The 19,535-nt window shown below is 32.0% G+C and overlaps 1 protein-coding gene across 1 annotated transcript; it reads left to right on the top strand.

Moving 5' to 3' along the window:
* LOC101251283 (coatomer subunit alpha-1) lies at nucleotides 1-5,635 on the top strand. Its single transcript, XM_004238268.5, has 3 exons — nucleotides 1-558; nucleotides 1,353-1,847; nucleotides 2,451-5,635. Exons 1-3 carry the CDS (start codon nucleotides 351-353, stop codon nucleotides 5,402-5,404), a joined length of 3,657 nt encoding a protein of 1,218 aa, XP_004238316.2. The 5' UTR covers nucleotides 1-350; the 3' UTR covers nucleotides 5,405-5,635.
* Nucleotides 5,636-19,535: the final 13,900 nt, after the last annotated feature.

Below are 19,535 nucleotides of genomic sequence, written 5' to 3'. Positions count from 1 at the left end.
AGCTATTTTTTCTCTCAAGTAAAAATGGATCTTACAGCTGGGACCCGTAGATCCACCAGCAAATTCACATTAATTTCAAGTTCTATTTCTCTTTACTAGACTATATTATTCTTCTGTCTATCAAACTTCCGATCCCCAATTTCTTTAACGCCACACTGAAAAAACACACACAAAGAGACAACTTCCCTTAACATACGCACTCTCCGTTCACCGATCTTCATTTCAAATGCAGTTTTCCGATCAGATCTGAGTTCAATTTGATCTCGAAATCCAGTTAGGGTTTCACATACAGCAAAATTAGTTTTTTTTTTTGAGCATTTGATTTTGTTGCGTTTGAGGAATTTTGAAAGATGTTGACGAAGTTTGAAACGAAGAGTAATCGAGTGAAAGGGCTCAGTTTTCATAGCAAAAGGCCATGGATCTTAGCTAGTCTTCATAGCGGTGTGATCCAGCTTTGGGATTACCGTATGGGAACTCTTATTGATCGATTTGATGAACATGATGGCCCTGTTCGTGGCGTTCATTTTCACAAGTCTCAGCCTCTTTTTGTATCAGGAGGTTTGATTTTCCTTTTCTTTTGAATTTGCTGTTGCAGTTGATTTCATGATTGAGTGGTAGAGTGTGGATCTTCTGATATCATGTGTGATTTATGAAATCTAAATGCTACTTTTGCCGAATTAGTGAAATTCCCGACGAGAATTTGTTTATGCACTAGTTTGGTAGCTTTTTCCTTTTTAGTTTATTTGATCTATGCGATCAATGGCATAGGCTAGGGTATATCATTCACATTGTGTTTTGATATGCATTTGTTCTTGTATATTCTAGATCAGGTGGAATGCCTCATTGAATTATAGAATATGTAATGTGATCTCATATTTAGTCTTATTCATCCTTGAATCTCTTTAGAAGAGGCATCATTAGTTCTTTTTTGACTGAAGGCTTGAGTGGCATTCTGTTTACTCATAAGGTATATAGTGTTTGATCAAATCAAAATTATTTAGAGTAATTTATTTCATTTTGTTTTATTTTTTCTGTTTCTAGTAGGACCGAATGATTCACGACATTGTCAAAATCTAGAAGAACTATGAACTACTATGTACACTCAAGGCTCAAATTCTTAAGCCGATTCTATATTGATGATTGATAAATTGTATGGATGTTATGTATAATGCTGCAAGTGCTGCTGCAGTAACAAATTTACCTATCATCACTAAGGCAAATAAATTAATTAAATAATAAAAACTAAAAGCATATGTTTTGACAGAATTGCAATCTATGCCTACTTGCATTATTGAAATTCTGTATTGGACTGTTCTTAGTATATTTGAACTCTTGTAACTTGTTTGCTGCAGGAGATGACTATAAGATAAAGGTCTGGAATTATAAGCTGCATCGGTGCTTGTTTACGCTGCTTGGACATCTTGATTATATTCGCACTGTCCAATTTCATCATGAGTATCCCTGGATTGTCAGTGCAAGTGATGATCAGACAATCAGGATATGGAACTGGCAGTCTCGCACTTGTATTTCTGTCTTGACTGGACACAACCATTATGTGATGTGTGCCCTATTTCATCCCAAAGAGGACTTGGTTGTCTCTGCATCTTTGGATCAGACTGTTCGGGTCTGGGATATTGGTGCTCTAAGGAAGAAAACTGTTTCTCCTGCTGATGACATCTTGCGCTTGAGCCAGATGAATACAGACTTCTTTGGTGGAGTAGATGCTGTTGTGAAGTATGTCTTGGAGGGTCATGATCGAGGAGTTAACTGGGCTTCATTTCACCCTACATTGCCCCTAATTGTGTCTGGTGCGGATGATCGCCAGGTGAAAATCTGGCGGATGAATGGTATGCTCTAAAATCTTGAATGTTTTTTCGCATGCCAGCCATAAATGTTTTCTTACATATCTGTTGAACCTTTAGCGCTAAATTCAGTTTGTGCTATTTGACATATGTACTGTTATATATCATTTTAGCTATAATAAGAGCTTTTTGATCGTCCGCTTGGCCAAAGAAATAGGATCTTTCAAATTTGTAGAACCTCTAGTAGTTAACTTTAAAAACTTGTCAGTTAAGAATTCCTTAATTCAGCTAAAACTGGCTGTACCTTGCTATGTCTGAGCTAGTGAGTGGTAGCAGTTTGCATTATCTCTAAAGCTTGGGGAAGCTAAATAGACTCGTGCTGAACTGTAGTCTCTTGGTACCCATAAAGAAATGAATGTTCTTAATTGTGTTATGCTCAGAAAAATCATACAGGATGTAAACTCAAGCCTTTCTCTATTCTTGGATCAGAATGTTCTCTTTGAATCAAATTGATAGACAACAGGTGCTTTTTCAGATTGGATTAGGCTGTCTGGTGTTAGAAACTTGGATATTTTAATGCAATTGATGATCTTCTTAGGTAACTATGACGAGACTATACACTACTAATTGTGTTTTTGATATTCCTAGATACAAAGGCCTGGGAGGTGGACACATTGAGAGGCCATATGAACAATGTATCTTGTGTTTTGTTCCATTCAAGGCAAGATATTATTGTTTCCAATTCAGAGGATAAGAGCATTCGAGTGTGGGATGCTACAAAAAGGACTGGTCTCCAGACTTTCCGCAGGGAGCATGACAGATTTTGGATCCTTGCAGCTCATCCTGAGATGAATCTTCTAGCAGCTGGTCATGACAGTGGGATGATAGTGTTTAAGTTGGAGAGAGAACGCCCTGCTTTTTCTGTGAGCGGTGATTCTTTGTTTTATGTGAAGGATCGATTTCTCCGTGTGTACGAGTATTCAACTCAGAAGGAGAATCAGTTGATACCAATTAGAAGGCCTGGTTCAAACAGTCTGAACCAAGGTCCACGAACGCTTTCCTACAGTCCTACTGAGAATGCTATTTTGATCTGTTCGGACGTTGATGGGGGCTCCTATGAACTATACATTATACCTAAAGACACTTATGGTAGGGGTGATACTGTTCAAGATGCCAAAAGGGGAACTGGAGGATCAGCAGTTTTTGTTGCTCGGAACAGGTTTGCAGTGCTTGAGAAAAGCACCAACCAAGTCCTGGTCAAGAATCTGAAGAATGAAATTGTTAAGAAAAGCCCTCTGCCTACTGCTACTGATGCAATATTCTATGCTGGCACAGGAAACTTACTGTGCAGGGCAGAGGACAGAGTTGTTATCTTTGATCTGCAGCAGAGAATTGTTCTTGGAGAGCTGCAGACTCCTTTCATCAGGTATGTCGTTTGGTCGTCCGACATGGAAAGTGTTGCTTTGCTTAGCAAGCATTCCATTGTAATAGCTGACAAGAAGCTTGTGCACCGTTGTACTCTTCACGAGACAATTCGTGTCAAGAGTGGTGCCTGGGATGACAACGGGGTCTTCATTTATACCACACTTACCCACATCAAGTACTGTCTTCCCAATGGCGATAGTGGAATCATCAAAACCTTAGATGTTCCAGTCTACATTTCTAAGATATATGGGAACACTATTTTTTGCTTGGATCGAGATGGGAAGAACCGTCCTATTATTATTGATTCAACTGAATATATTTTCAAGCTGGCTTTGCTTAGAAAGAGATATGACCAGGTTATGAGTATGATAAGAAATTCCGAGCTTTGTGGTCAAGCCATGATTGCCTATTTGCAGCAGAAGGGTTTTCCTGAGGTTGCTCTTCATTTTGTCAAGGATGAGCTTACTCGTTTCAACTTAGCACTTGAAAGTGGGAACATTGAGATAGCTCTTGAATCTGCTAAGAAGCTTGATGAGAAGGATCATTGGTATAGGCTCGGGGTGGAGGCCCTTCGACAGGGTAATGCAGGTATTGTTGAATATGCCTACCAGAAGACGAAGAACTTTGAGAGGCTCTCTTTCCTTTATCTAATAACAGGAAACCTGGATAAGTTGTCAAAAATGATGAAAATTGCTGAGGTAAAAAATGAAGTTATGGGTCAATTCCACGATGCCTTGTACCTTGGTAATGTTCGTGAGCGTGTCAAGATTTTGGAGGAGGCTGGTCATCTTCCCCTTGCATACATCACAGCGAATGTTCATGGGCTGAAGGATACTGCTGAGCATCTTGCTGAAAAACTGGGTGATAATGTTCCATCATTGCCAAAGGATAAGAAAGCATCTCTCTTACAGCCCCCAACTCCCATTTTGGGTGGGGGAGACTGGCCTCTACTGATGGTCACAAAAGGTATATTTGAAGGTGGTTTGGATTCTACAGTCAGGGGCGGACATGAGGAGTACGAAGAGGCTGCAGATGCTGATTGGGGTGAGTCACTGGATATTGGTGAGGTGGAAAATCTGCAGAATGGGGATATCAGTATGGTGCTGGATGATGAAGAAGGAAAAGAAGAAAATGATGAGGAAGGAGGATGGGATCTTGAGGATTTGGATCTGCCACCTGATACTGACACACCAAAGACTGCTTCCAATGCCCGCTCTTCTGTTTTTGTTACCCCAAACCCTGGCATGCCTGTCAGCCAGATTTGGGTCCAAAAATCATCTCTTGCTGCAGAACATGCAGCTGCTGGCAATTTCGATACTGCTATGCGTTTGCTGAGCCGACAACTAGGGATTAAGAACTTCTCTCCGTTAAAGCAATTGTTTGCTGATCTTCATATGGGAAGCCATACATATCTCCGTGCCTTCTCATCGGCACCAGTTATCTCTCTGGCAATTGAGAGAGGTTGGAGTGAGTCAGCTAGTCCCAATGTGCGGGGTCCACCTGCCCTCATCTTCAATTTCAGTCAGCTCGAAGAAAAACTTAAAACTGCCTACAGAGCCACTACTTCTGGGAAATTCTCTGATGCTCTTAGATTATTCCTGAGCATTCTTCACACCATTCCTTTAATTGTGGTTGAGTCAAGACGAGAGGTGGATGAGGTCAAGGAATTGATTGTCATAGTGAAGGAGTACGTTTTAGGTTTGCAGATGGAGGTTAAGAGGAAGGAATCAAAAGACAACCCCGTTCGTCAGCAGGAGTTGGCTGCCTACTTCACACACTGTAATCTGCAGCTTCCACACCTGAGGCTCGCATTACAGAATGCTATGTCTATCTGCTATAAGGCAAGCAATCTCAGCTCAGCAGCCAACTTTGCTAGGAGACTGTTGGAGACAAATCCAACCAATGAAAGCCAAGCGAAAACAGCCCGCCAGGTTCTTCAAGCAGCTGAGAAAAATATGAGAGATGCTACAGAGTTGAATTATGACTTCAGAAATCCGTTTGTGGTCTGTGGCGCAACATATGTCCCTATTTACAGAGGGCAGAAGGATGTCACTTGCCCTTATTGTACTACTCATTTTGTTCCATCCCAGCAAGGACAGCTTTGTACTGTTTGTGATCTTGCAGTTGTAGGAGCAGATGCCTCTGGCTTGCTTTGCTCACCTTCACAGGTCAGATAATTTCAGTTTTTAAAATCAGCTCTTTTGGCCATTTCAGAAGCTTCCGGTTCAACATTAGAAGTTAGGGATGAGTATTATTGACAGGCCTGCTTTTGATTGGATTGTACCTGTGGTTTATATTTGTTTTGATTTTTGCAATAGTTTTATGAACCTAATTGTCCTTCTTTATAAGTTCTATGATTACAATTTTGATTGTAATAAAGTTTCATGTAAGATTTTGACTTGGACCAATTCTTTGAAGCGTGCTCACCTAGTATCACACACACGTCTAAGTAGTAAAACCTGAGGATATAGAACTTCTGCATTGACTTTCGTAGTTTGACCTGAAAGGCCGATACTGAAACTCGAGATAAAATACAAACCATGATACAGTATCAGGTATTGCAAAATTTCTTTCATTTCATTTGGTGAATCATTGCTAGTTCTGCTGATAGTAATGGACTTATGGTGATAGTTAGTAGTGCTAGTTAAGTTACAGTCCAGTAGATAGCAAGAAAATAGTTCACATTTGTGTATTTATTAGTAAATATAAAGGATGGGCCAACACAGGCTATGCTTTGTGCCAACAGGTTCACTTTGAATGGAGTATGTCCTTATCTGGGTATAAACTCCTCATTCACCAAATGTTTTTTTTTTCTTTTTGGAATGAGCAATAAATTTTATTTAAATACTCAAATTATTATTTCTACTTCTGAAGATTAGCATAGCCTGGATGATGGTTTGAATTTTTTTTTTTTTAAAAGGACCTAATTGCACAAGCACTGTACTATATGTTGATAGAGAGACCACTAATTAATACTGCTATTAAAGGTGTCACTTGTAAGTTTTTCCATTTTTCCAATTTCGCTTTCTTATTTAATGTTGACCAAATAATTCTTCATACTATAGTTTTTAATTAATACTTGTTACTAAAGGTGTCACTTCTAAGTTTTCCATTTTTCCAATTTCGCTTTCTTATTTAATGTTTGACCAAATAATTTTTCATACTATAGTTGTTAATTAATTCTTCTGACCTACAATTTCACAAGCCACCAGTACATATGTTTGATGAAGTACTTCTAAGTTGCTACTTACTATTAACTATTAAGTCGGTTATATATTGGAGCATTGTTTTTCTGTTTTCTTCACATCTCAATTTTAACATGATATAATGATAAGTTTATTCCATTTATAAATTTATATAGTCTAATGTTTCTTGGGAGTCGATCAAAGGTTAGTTGAATCGACATGTACGTTAAGAAGTCTAATAGCTAACTCAATTTCCTTTTCTGTTCTTTTTTTTTTTTTTTTTGGATTTGAGGTGTAACTTTTATTGTTATGTTTTATCTATTCAGAAATTTAGAACAAGATAATTTTATATTGCGCTGATTTTAGCCAACCCAACATGATTACATTGTGATGTCTAATTTGACCAACTAGTAGCCCAAATTTTTAGATTTACTTTTAATTCTTCTATAGGTCGAATCCCTAGTAAAGGCCAAGCCTTTGGTTTCTTGGTTGGGGTCACTTATCGGGTCATAGGTCATGGTCCTAAATCATGATTGGGTCTTTTGTCAAGGTCAAGTCCTTGCCTAGGTCATGGGTCATGGGTTAGTCGGTTCCCTAATCCCATGTGGAAGTCTTATCTCGGGTTCTAGGTCAAAGTTGGATCAGTTTCTGAGTTGGGTCGGGTCTTGATTCGAGCCTAATAATTTTTTTAGGCTATTACCTATGCAATAATGTAAAAGATGATTTTGTCTACTTCTCATGAAATACAAAGTTGCATCTAGCAGTAGGTTGTCAAATAACAAGAAGTAATTTATAATGAAAGATACTCAAAAATCAGAAATGATCAATGTATAGACAGTAAAAAAATGTGAACACATTCATATAAAGCACAACAAGATGTTTGGCTGTTTCTGGATAGTAACATGAATTTTTTGCTTTCCAAAAAGACTATTTAACTTTCCCTATATATGTGAATGGTACTTCTTTTTTTTTTTTGCAATTAATAACTCTATATAACCGACCTTCATAAAAAACCTAGCTAATTATAATTACCTACCTAGCTTTAGCTTCCATTAATATACCAACTTTGCTTAGGGTTGTCAAAAGTTAGTGTCCTGTCCTACCATGTGGCTAAGGCAAAGTACTAACACATTGCTTTACACTCTGGTTAATTAAAGATTAGTGTTAACTATGGAGTAATTTGTAGTATTAAAGATTACAATTAGATGAAAAGTGTGTATGATCACTTTACTATTCACCAAAGTTAATTTTAGTGCTTTTTTAGTGGATTAGAGTGCAATAATGCAACACAAAGTGGATAAAATCACTTACTAATCGTACAACTTGTCCAAATCCATAAGCAGTGACAATTGCTTTATAAAAATTCACTCTTATTATGATTCCATCAAAATTAACTTAAATCAAGCCATCTTATCTTATCATTGAGAAAAAAACTCACTCCTCTATTCGAATTTAAGGAAACGAGATATAGTGATGTGGAAATTTCCACCGACAATAAACAATATAGTGTGATTGTTCCTCTTTGAATCAGAAAATAAATGTGAATCGACTTATAGACTATGCATCTATCAAACTAATCTTTTGGATCGAACTCTTCTCAGACCAATAACATTGATATCAAATCTCTTCGAATCCAACATGGGTATGTGACTCATAGTGTTGATATGGACCCAAGAGAGGTGTCAATCATGAGCAATGAGGTCATTGGTTCTTTAGAGAAAACGATTGTTATGTGTCAATTATCCCTTATAGAATAAAAAGAGAAATCATGTTAGGATTAAACGCTTATCATCGTGTTAAGTCCACCAATCAAACGTCATGTTCGATCATGACTTCACTAGCAACTCGATCTCATGTGAGTTTTTCCATAGACAGGATGTTAACATTACCCGACATGATCATAAAAATGGTTTTCATTTTCTTTTGAGAAAATGGTCTAACCCCCCCCCCCCCCCCCCTCCTCCAATCTATACCCTAAATCTCAACTATACACTCCAACTTCACGGGTGTTCCATTATCCACCTAAACTATATTTTTATATATTTTCTACCCACCTAAGTGTTGAAATGTCATGGGAGGTGTTGTCACCGCCTCTAGGCGCGTTAGAAGCATAATTTGATGAAAAATTCCTCTTTCTCCAGCAGTCATCTTCCCCACTTTTTAATAACCATTACTTCTTTTCCCCCACCATTAATCCTTGTTTCTTTTGTGAAAAAATCACGTTTTCCTTTCAAAATTAAGTAAGGTTCAGTTGTTAATGTTCATTTTTACTTCAAATCTGGAATTTATGATTTGTAATCTGTTCTAATTTCTTATTTAGGTCTCTAATTAGAATTTTAAATTTTCTCGAAATTCATCAAAAATGACAAACGAAAACTTGAATAGACTTTGTATGGATGAATTAGATCTAATGCTCAACGCTTTAGTGAGAAGCAAACAGGAAATTTTGCTAAATTTGTAAACTTTCTTGGTCGAAATTAAATCCAGGAAGAAGATTTTGGTTTTGCCAATGCTACCAATGCTATGGTGTATGTGTTTTTTCTCTTGTATTCTTGCTACATTTCTTTTGACGATGCTAATGTACTTATTTGGATCAATTTCAGTCTAAAAATTGGAGAAGGAGATGAACATGAGAAAAGAGGGTTTATGGATTTTTCTTTGTTCCTTTGTTTTGCTTTCAGTTTAGGAGGAAAATGGAGGTAAAAAATTAGAAAAGGAAAAAAAAAATAAGAAATGAGATTTTCAATGTAGGGGTCCCAGCGCGTGTAATCACGCAGGACAACTTATTTGATTTATGTGTTGAGGTCATGACTTAGGGCTCGTTTGGCCATAAATTTTCCAAATAATATTTGGGAAAAATTTGACAAATAATGTTTGTCCATACAATTTGCCATTATTTGGCAAATATTTTTGGCAAATTTCCAAATACTAGTTTTTTCTAGTATTTGGGCCAAATCTCATTATTTGGGATATTTTAAAAATTAAAATTTTACCCCAATCTTTTATCTTTTGCAAAAACACCCTCTCTAGTTGTTGCTTGCTTTGTATTACATCATTTTTTACGTGAACATCAAAATAGTGATAAAATATTTAGTTAATATTAAATAATGATATGATTGTTAATGAAAATTATTAAAAATTGGCTTTAGGTAACAAAGTCATGTACTTTGTCTACTTCACGATGTATGAAATAATTTTTGTTGCACTCACTCCAAATTACTACATTGCTTTAGTGTCATGGACATTATTTGTTATTGTTGTAACGAACATTCAATTGACTTGTAATACAAACTTTTAGTTAGTTTTGATAGTTTTTAAAACTTGTGCGTATAAATCATATTTTTCTAAAAAGGTGAAATATATTTCCCAAATTTTATGGCCAAACACATGGTGAAATTTCACCCAAATTTTCACTCAAATAATGTTTGCCAAGAATATTTGGAAATCCATGACCAAACGCTAGCTTAGGTGGGTAATGAAACACCCGTAAAATTGAAGTTTGTAGTTGGAATTTCGGGTATTTTTTAAATATATATAATGATTAGGTAAAGCACATGGATATATATACTAGTGGGACCCTCGGACAAAGATAACATGGACCCACCATGTGATGACTAGGACGGCCCCCCCGCTTCCTCCTTGTTCGCCTTTACGATGTTTTAAACTAAGAAACTGAAGTTTTAAAGGTTCCGTACGATGGCGACTTGTGAAGGAACTTTCCTTATATTCATAACTATGAAACAAAAAACACACTAGATTGTTTTACCTAAAAACCCTATACATACATTAATGCACCCTTTGCTCTTTATTGCAACAATTACGAATCATTTGGTAGTTGGATTAGAGATTTGTAATGTCGTATGTATTTAATTTTATAAACGTAATAATATTCAGTACCACATTTGATATCTGATTAAGAGACAAAGTTATTCATGTATGAAATTAATATTATATTTTAATTTTGTGATTTAGAGAATAACATAACTGATACATGAACGAATTATGAGGAAATCTATTTGTTATTTTATGCGGTAGAGTTGGAATGTCCAAAGTCAATCAAATGTTTCATTAATCGAAGTTTGTTTATATTCGATTATTAATTATTGTGATCTACAATACTTTATACGTGGTCTCTAAATTTCATGAAAATATAAAGATTCTATCTATTTTGAATTTGACATTTCGACTATGTCACATAAAGTAGAATAGAGGGTTTATTTATTGTCTTTACATAAAATTACACATAATACTCAACAAATGTAAATGTCTATTTATGTTCATTTAAAGTTGAAAAGTATAATGTCACATATTTATATATTATATCTTATTAACATCTAAATAACTCTACTATATTCGTGTACACATATACACAAGCACTTTTAATTTCTCACTTGTAAACATATACATGTGTACAAGCACTAAATTTCTCATATCTAAACTAGTAGTCTAGTAATAATAAGATGAGTACGTACATGTACTTAGTTTGAATGTGATAAAACTGTATATTTTAGAGCCAGAATCTAGGTTAAATAGTTGTTTTTATTCTTTCCTTTAGTTTTCATCGAAATGATTTTGCTGTCATAGCCAGAATCTTGTGTTTTAGGGTACGTGTTAAGAAGACATAATATATACATATGGCCCAACGCCCATGATAAGGGTACATGTTGATTGCAAAGACCTAATCATCGATTTTCATTAAGAAAGTTAAAATATGAAAAAGTAAATATACGAAATTTACTATCTATTCAGTATACTTACTAACACATAGCAAGATTAGGATCAGTTTCACGTTAACATCTTGTGTGAGATGTTTAAGTATTTCTTGATCGTTAATCAGAGGTTCTGAAATTGAGTCTCCCTATGTACGAAGTTACCTTTGTTAGAAAGCGTTTTATCCCTAATATGGACTTTCTAATACGAATATGAATCTAGTCGAAACTCAAATTTTGAAATCGGATGAATTTTTTTTCAAAAAACAACCCTAGCAAGAAATTAATGAACCCTCCAACTTGAAAGCCAATAATTTAGACTACATAGCACGCTTTAATAATTTAAGCCAGTTGATTTTACATGTGTATTTAACACCGAATTAAATTAGCTATAATACTGTTCGATCATTATGGAGTTCTTGAATGTACCAATAAACAAAAAATTTAAGGTATGCTAAAGACTTTTCGATTTTCTCATATTCATTACATTGATTAAATTTTTCGAAAATATTTTTTCAAAAAAATATAAATTCTCTCAAAGCTCAGTGAAGAAAATAAATTTAACGAATGACATTCTTATAGCTTCACTCGATCTAACCTTTTATAATACTTATTTAAATTATGTATAAATATTTTTAAATTAATAGCTTTTAATTACGTGACAAGTATATATATATTCACAAATCTAAACTGTATTGAAAAAATATTTTGCTTCGTATCGAACGAGCGTGATTTGTGTTAATAGAAGTGTGTTAGGTGCTGCCGTGTTATCCATGATATATGAACAGGTAGTAGACATAACTTGAAGCAGTAGCCCAAATTAAATGCAAAAACTTCCTAGAATTAATTAATATTTACTGGGATATAAAGATTTAATTCAATTTCTGAAAACTGGATCTCAGTGGATTGCCAATGAGTAATTGCACCAAATAATTAAATTCATTTTGTGTCCTGACTTGACTAATATGAATTTTTGTTTTATAAAATACAGTCATAGTTCCAAGGAGAGAGTAAACACAAAGGATAATAGTATGTCTTTTTCTGAAAAATATTGGGTAAACATCGAATCATATTAATTTATTATTGTTAAATTAAAGATTAAAATTGAAATATATATCACTTACCTGTAGTTTAACAAAAGGAATATAAGTTTAAAGTATATATGTTTTTGTAAATTTATTGAATTAGTGTAAATATCGAGTGTTCAAATGGTACTTATCGATATTTACACTAAATATATATTGAAATATTGGAGGTTGGAAAACATGACCTGGGAGTTTTTTGAATTTTCATTGGTAAAATTTTTATTTTCATATGGAACTTCTTTTTTCAAATAATTTTTTGAAAATTTAACATTAGTTCCACTTTTTATTTTAAAATGTCAACCAATATTAGGGCCGTTCAAAGCCGATAAGCCAAATCGATAAAAAAATTATTGATTTATAATATTGGGTTATTGATTTAGCGATTTTGATAACGGTTTCATTTTTTTTGTTATCGGGTTATCGGTTCTTAACGGTTTAAAGTTTTTTGTGAGTGGGTTAACCGATAACCCGATAATTAATTGAATAATTATAATTATATTATTTTGTATATAAAATTCTTGACTTAAAGTTTGATTTTCGACTTTTATTTTTGGTTTTCTCAAACACTTGATTAGTTCTACAATGTAAAAAGTGTTTGCCATTGAGCAATATATCACTTATGAACTCAAGTGCATGGTTTATTTGGTTTTCACCTTCTTTCTAAGTGATTTTCAATGTTTTTTCTTTCGTGACAAATTTTAACGGTTAAATTGATAACTGAATCGATAATGATCAAAAATCGATAAATCAATAACCGATAAACCGATATCTTAATGGTTCTATAACAGTTTAGCATTTATACAAATTGATAACCAATAAGCCAACCCGATAAACTTCAAAACCAAACCGAACCGACCGCAACACAGCCTAACCAACATAGTGTACCTTTTACTTTCTATTGGCATAGAACATCACCAACAACAAATCGAACTGACTAATCACTTAAATCATCAAAACTTTAATCATGTTTAATTAAGACAAGTTTAACTATCAAGGCGGAAGAAATAAGAACAACAATAAATCGAATGTAGAATCTGTTTGAATAGACTTATTTAAATTATCTAAAATATTTTGTTAATAAAATAAATAAAAAAATACTTTTAATATACTTAAAAATACTACAGTTATCTAAGTTATTATAATAATAAAAAAAAAAGTTTAAGATTTTAATTTAACTTTATTTATAAGTTATAAGTTTGTTGGTTATTCGATATAAATAACTCGTGATCCATCTCTCATTCAATGAGTTATGAGTCAAGCATATTTCATAGGCATTGACCAAATTTGTTTACATTCTTTATTAGGTTTACAGGCTGATTACATAGTAACAGAAACGGAGCTAGGTGGAAATTAGTGAATTGATTAATTTTATCGTAGATTTTATATTTTTATTAAAAATTATTTGAATTAACTTGTAAGCTCCTAAACTCCTAACTTTGACCTCATCTACACAAAATATTAACTCGAAAGATAAAATTTATATACATATATTTCTATGATTCCATAAAAAGTATATCTAAACAGGATGATAATCTGATAAATATTGATTTCTTTATTTCCGATAGATATTCAATTAAATATTCGAATAAATATTATAAAAAGGGAAAAGGAATTAAAGAGTCAACTCCCATAGAAGTATTGGATTAGTCTAAAAATATGAAGAAAAAAAGTATAGTCGGAGGCGCAGGGCTCGAGAAGAGTCACAGAATTATTGGGAATACCAAACACTAATAATTACCATTTCTAATTTATTCAAAAATCTCTTCTTCTTTTTTACGTACTTGTACTCATTTCAATTGAATTAATTCACTTGCTTCCTCCTTTGCTTTCAAGTGATTTCATGGGATACTATATGATAAAGAATACACACATAAAAAAGCAAGGCTCAATTGACATGCCATAGTGATTAATCCCTCTAGAATTTATAGGTCGAAAAAAGAATAAATATATCTCTAAATTATCATAAATAGTATATATATAAACATCCTCTATCATATTTTTTGAATACTGATGTCCCTATCGACTAAAACTTAGAAAATATATATTCGTTGATATATACACTGATCACAAAAGCTTGCAATATATCTTTAAGCAAAAGGACTTAAATTTGAGGCAGCGAAGGTGTCTTTGTAGACGTATTTACATGATTCAGTTGTGTCTTAAGGAGCTGTGGTCTCAACGGCCAAATCTTGTATATAACTTTTGGATCTACTTATGTTGGTTTGTATCGTTGCGTGTCCTAGGTGAACATGTCACAATTGTTGTAGTTATATGCATAAAAGAACATGTTACAGGTTGGTTCTCTCGGGCCTTTAAGGCATCATACATGTGTCATAATCTTATTTATCGATTCAACACTTATCGACGGATAAAATTGTGTTACGTGTTCCTATTTAATCTTCGGTTAAAGTAAAGGACATATATGTTTTAGTTTTACACGGTAGAAACACCAACATCTAAAAAGTATAACAAATGATATCTGCATATTATTTATAATAGTTCAAAAATTTATTTGACATCAATTTTAATATATAAGTACAGAAGACTCATATTTTATTATTAAGGGAAAATGCACAAATACCCCCTCAACCTATGTACGAAGTCCCAGAGACACACTTATACTATACTAAGATCCTATTACCCCCCTGAACTTATTTTATAAGTAATTTTCTACCCCTTTTTAGCCTACGTGGCACTAGTTTTAAAAAAAAGTCAACCATCGTTGTGCCCACAAGATACTGCCACGTAGGTCGAAAAGGGGTCAAAAATTATTAATAAAATAAGTTCAAGGGGGTAATAGGACCTTAGTATAGTATAAGTGTGTCTCTGAGATTTTAGACATAGGTTGAGGGGATACTTGGGCATTATCCCTATTATTAATATTGAGTTTAATACAAATTGCCAAATCTTTTAACTACACTACACCAACAAAAAGCCCAAAAATAGCGTGGAATTCAGCAATAACTATATTAATTAAATTAAATATACCAAGATTTAGGATATGAGAGGGACTAATCGAGACCAAACTTTCGAAATAATAAAGTTAATTTTGTCTTTTAACAGATTTCATGGGGTTGACCAATTAAATCATCATATCTTTATCGTCAACACATGAAAGCATGTTGAATTTTTTAAATATTATTTCAATTTTTAGAACATGAATCCCAGAATAATGACAATATATATATTTAATACGCAAAACACAATATAAAGGAAGTATATATATAGTCTCTAGGTAGCCAAAAAAAAAAAGACCAAAAAAGTTGCAGGGTCAAATAGTAGTAAAAAGAAACCTCGGGCCCCTAAAAACCTATTTTTAAAAAAGGTAAAAAAAAAAAAAACATTAAAGATTGAATTATTCGACTTTCCCATTTAATATGCACCACTAATAATAATCAAAATAATAATGTGACTACTAATTAATTAGCCGCACTTTAATCATTTTTTTTGGGTGAAGGATCATGTACGGTTAAAATTGTGGTATCAAAAATATGGATTAATTAATTAATATCATGATTTGGATTAATTATTGACAATAATTAGGGGAAATCACGTGTTTTTCTAATACTATGAAGTGTCCCGTGACATATGTTAGTACTATCAAAATAATAACAATTTAGGTTATATATACACTAACATAATACATTTTTTGGCATTATCAGTATAATTTAACATGCTGTCGAGTTTTATTTATAATATTATTATTAGTATTCTCTTATTCTTTATAATTATTATATGTACAATTTATTCATCATTATATTTCTTTATTTATTTAATTTAATATGTTTTATTTTTGTCAGAGAGTCTGTTGAAAATAACTTTTTATAAAACTTTTTATTTTTATAAGATTAGAAAAAAGTTACATGTCAAAATCTTTTTTTTCATAATACTTGTGAAATTACGCTGCATATATTATTATTGTTAACGATAACTTATCCTTTTTCTATTTACCAATTCTACTATATCAAATAGAATTACTTATATTTATCTTTTGTGTGAATATTTTTTATGTTGTTGATGTATAAATTATAAATAAAAATAAAAATAATAATATTAGTATATTAGAACAACTAGTAGTTATTAGATGATAGAGTAATAGCACTATCCTTTAAAAAGCTGTGGTAGGAGTTTTAAAGAATGGTCCTCAAAGAGTTTATGTCTTATCACACAGCTGCTTAAGGCACTTTTTTAGGTAAAATTTTCCATAGGTATAATACATCACAATCATTTTGACTAAAATATACTGTTGGTGGAGACATGAAGAGGGCAAATTATTATATTTGCCAATGGACAAAATAAATCTTGTCAATGTTTTGATGACTATAAGAAAAAGAAAAGAAAAAAACAAGAAAATTTTGGTCAATGTTACTGTATTTGAGATTCAAAAGCTATACTCAAATTAATGATGTAAGTAATTGGAATTTTGTAGTTTAATTATCATTATAAATAATAAATGGAATATTTTGACTAAATACAGTAACTTGATTTTAATCATGGTTATGCATGATTGCTTCCTAAGTGTAGAAGAATTAAGTATCACACAATGTGATGAGTGAGTGATTAGATTCTTGAAAACCCATTATAAAAGTAAAGGGTATAGAAGTTAAGTTAATGACGTGATGTTTATGATCAAGTTTGAGACAAAATAAAAACATGGGATGCAATGATATCATAATATTTGGTAAAATGAAAGTCATTATAAAAGATGATTAATTAAAAAATATGTTTATGCGTTGAAGAGTCTCGCATAAATTGAAAAAGAAATTAATATTCTTTTTTGTATGAACTCGAGAAAGACTCTCTTCATGATCTAATTTTTGGTGTTATGTTAGACATACTCTATATAATGTATTGGTCTCAGATTATATTTTTCATGCACGAAATATCCATTCCAGGTGTGACGTGCTCCACTTATTAGCTACATTTTTAAATTTAAGTTAGACTTCAAATTCATTTCTAAAATTATGTTCCGTTTTCAATATCTATTTTGTTTATTCTTCTACTCTTCTTTATTTTAAGAAAAAACATTTTACAACAATACTTTAATATAAGAAATATGGTCAAATTTTCAAAAAATATTTTTGTTTATTAATTATAACCATTGACATGCTGAATTTGGAGGAGTAATCAACTTGTTTGTGAAATGATAAAGACCAACACAATGGGCTTAGCTTCTAGATCTTCAAGTTGCAACATAAATAAATACAAAAATATGAAACAATCATTTAATAGCATTTAGGATAAACTAGGTATAGCAAAGAGTATGTTACAATCTTTGGGGAATGGCATCATTATTTCATGTTGAAGTGTGACTAAAACATCTAAAAAGCTAAATTTAACCCATTATCTAGAGAGTACTCATATTTGAATTACTAAATTATATCTCAACATTTCTTAGAGATTTGCAAAAAAAATATAAAAGCGTGGAGTATTATCTTATTGAAAAACTTAAGCTATTAAGAAAAATACATGTTGATGACTTTAATATTTCATGCTTGAGATTGAATGTATGGTATATTTATGAATTTATTTTTGGAGAGATTGAATTGTTTAACTAAAAACTTCATTTTGTTTTTTTTTATTTTGAATAAATAATAGTATGCTTTGGAAAAATTTCTTTTAATCTTTGGGATATTTTATCTACCGAAGACCCTTCAAATTAAAACCTTTTTATTTGTTGAATTCGATGTTCAACGTGTGTATTGGAACCATTATGATTAGTTTTTTTTTTTTTTTTTGGTGTTTGTTGTCTATATTAAAACTTTGAAAATTTTTAAAAATTTGCAAAGAAAAGTCACGTATAGAGAGGTAAAGCAACCCACTCTATGATTAAAAATGAAAATTATTAACTGATCCATCACAACTCTTATCGATTATTTTAATATCATATATATATATATAGTGAGAAATAATATCATCACTATTTAGAATTTTTCTGTATTGCTAAAACCCCACATATTGTTTTAATTGATTCTTTATTAGATTTAATCTTGTGATATTATTGATTTTTTATCCTTTTATTAGTATTTGTATGCATTATTGAAAGACCTTTTTGGTTATGTCTCAATTACGAAGACACAGCTGACAGACTGTGAGCTAAGAATATATTAATTAAAATATACATTATTTTTGATTGGCTGCTACTGTATTAATAGTGTATAACTAATTTAAGTATTCTATACTTAGGACCCCCCCCACCCCCACCCCTTTACATCACAAGGAGTTGACCTAAAGATATAGACATCTCCTATTACTCTTTTATTCACTTTTTCAAGAATCGATTTTATAAAAATATTCTGCTCTAGAAAAAATAAAATTGATCTCTGCTGAAAAAGTCAAAATTAAAAATGATTAGCAAAGAATTAGAATGGAATACTATACGTTTTAGGCACAAATTAGTGAACATGCTGGAAGAGTTTTTGAAATCCTAAAAATTCTTGGATTTTTACGAGAAAAAATAGAAAGAAAAGGAAGTAAAAATAATTGATCGACACGTGAATCTATGATTTAATACTCCGTAAGATATTTTATATACATATTTTCTAGCTCAAAGTCTCTTTGCTAGATTATGTATTAATTCTCAATTAATAGTATCCTAAAAACAAATTAAATACCTCATTATAACATGCTAATAAAAATGGTTATCATGTTTGTATCACTTAAATTTGTTTTTAAACAATGTTTATTTTTTTATACAAGTACTATATACAAAAGAATTACTACATCATTATAATTTTGTTCACTAAATCATTGTAGAACAGATAAGATATCATTAATTATACTGTTGAATAAATCATTACTAATACTGTACAAATTTATGATATTCATTTAGTTAATTAAAATATGATTAGAAATTTAGATAACTAGAATAGGTTTATATTAGGGTTAGTGGTTCTTGCCCGTCGTAATCAAAGCCACTAATGTCCACGTCCATCAATTGGTCTGTGATACCGAAAATTATTGAGATAGCTGTAAAATTATTCTATCCTGTTTATTTTTACTCGTCACATATATATCTAATACGTTTAAATTATTTAAAATATTGAACAAGTAACAATGAACAGTAATTGAGTAAGTTTTTACTATTCATAAGTTTACAATGAAGCAATGCTGACTTAAATCAATTTTTAATATTAATAACTCAAATTCAAAACTTTTGATTAGTACGGAGGCAAATACTTATCAATTTACGGTAATTTTTTGTTATTTTAAATTTATATTATATTTCCTCATTGGGTATTATTATTGATAGATTTTTTGTTTTTATTGAAATTAGAAATGTAGCGAAAAAACTTCTTAATTATGGGACGGTCAGAAAAAGTAGAGCGT

The sequence above is a fragment of the Solanum lycopersicum genome, chromosome 4, assembly GCF_036512215.1.
Source record: "Solanum lycopersicum chromosome 4, SLM_r2.1".
Lineage (NCBI taxonomy): Eukaryota > Viridiplantae > Streptophyta > Magnoliopsida > Solanales > Solanaceae > Solanum > Solanum lycopersicum.
The sequence above is the reverse complement of the archived record's forward strand: the minus strand, read 5'-3'. Positions and strand labels throughout refer to the sequence as shown.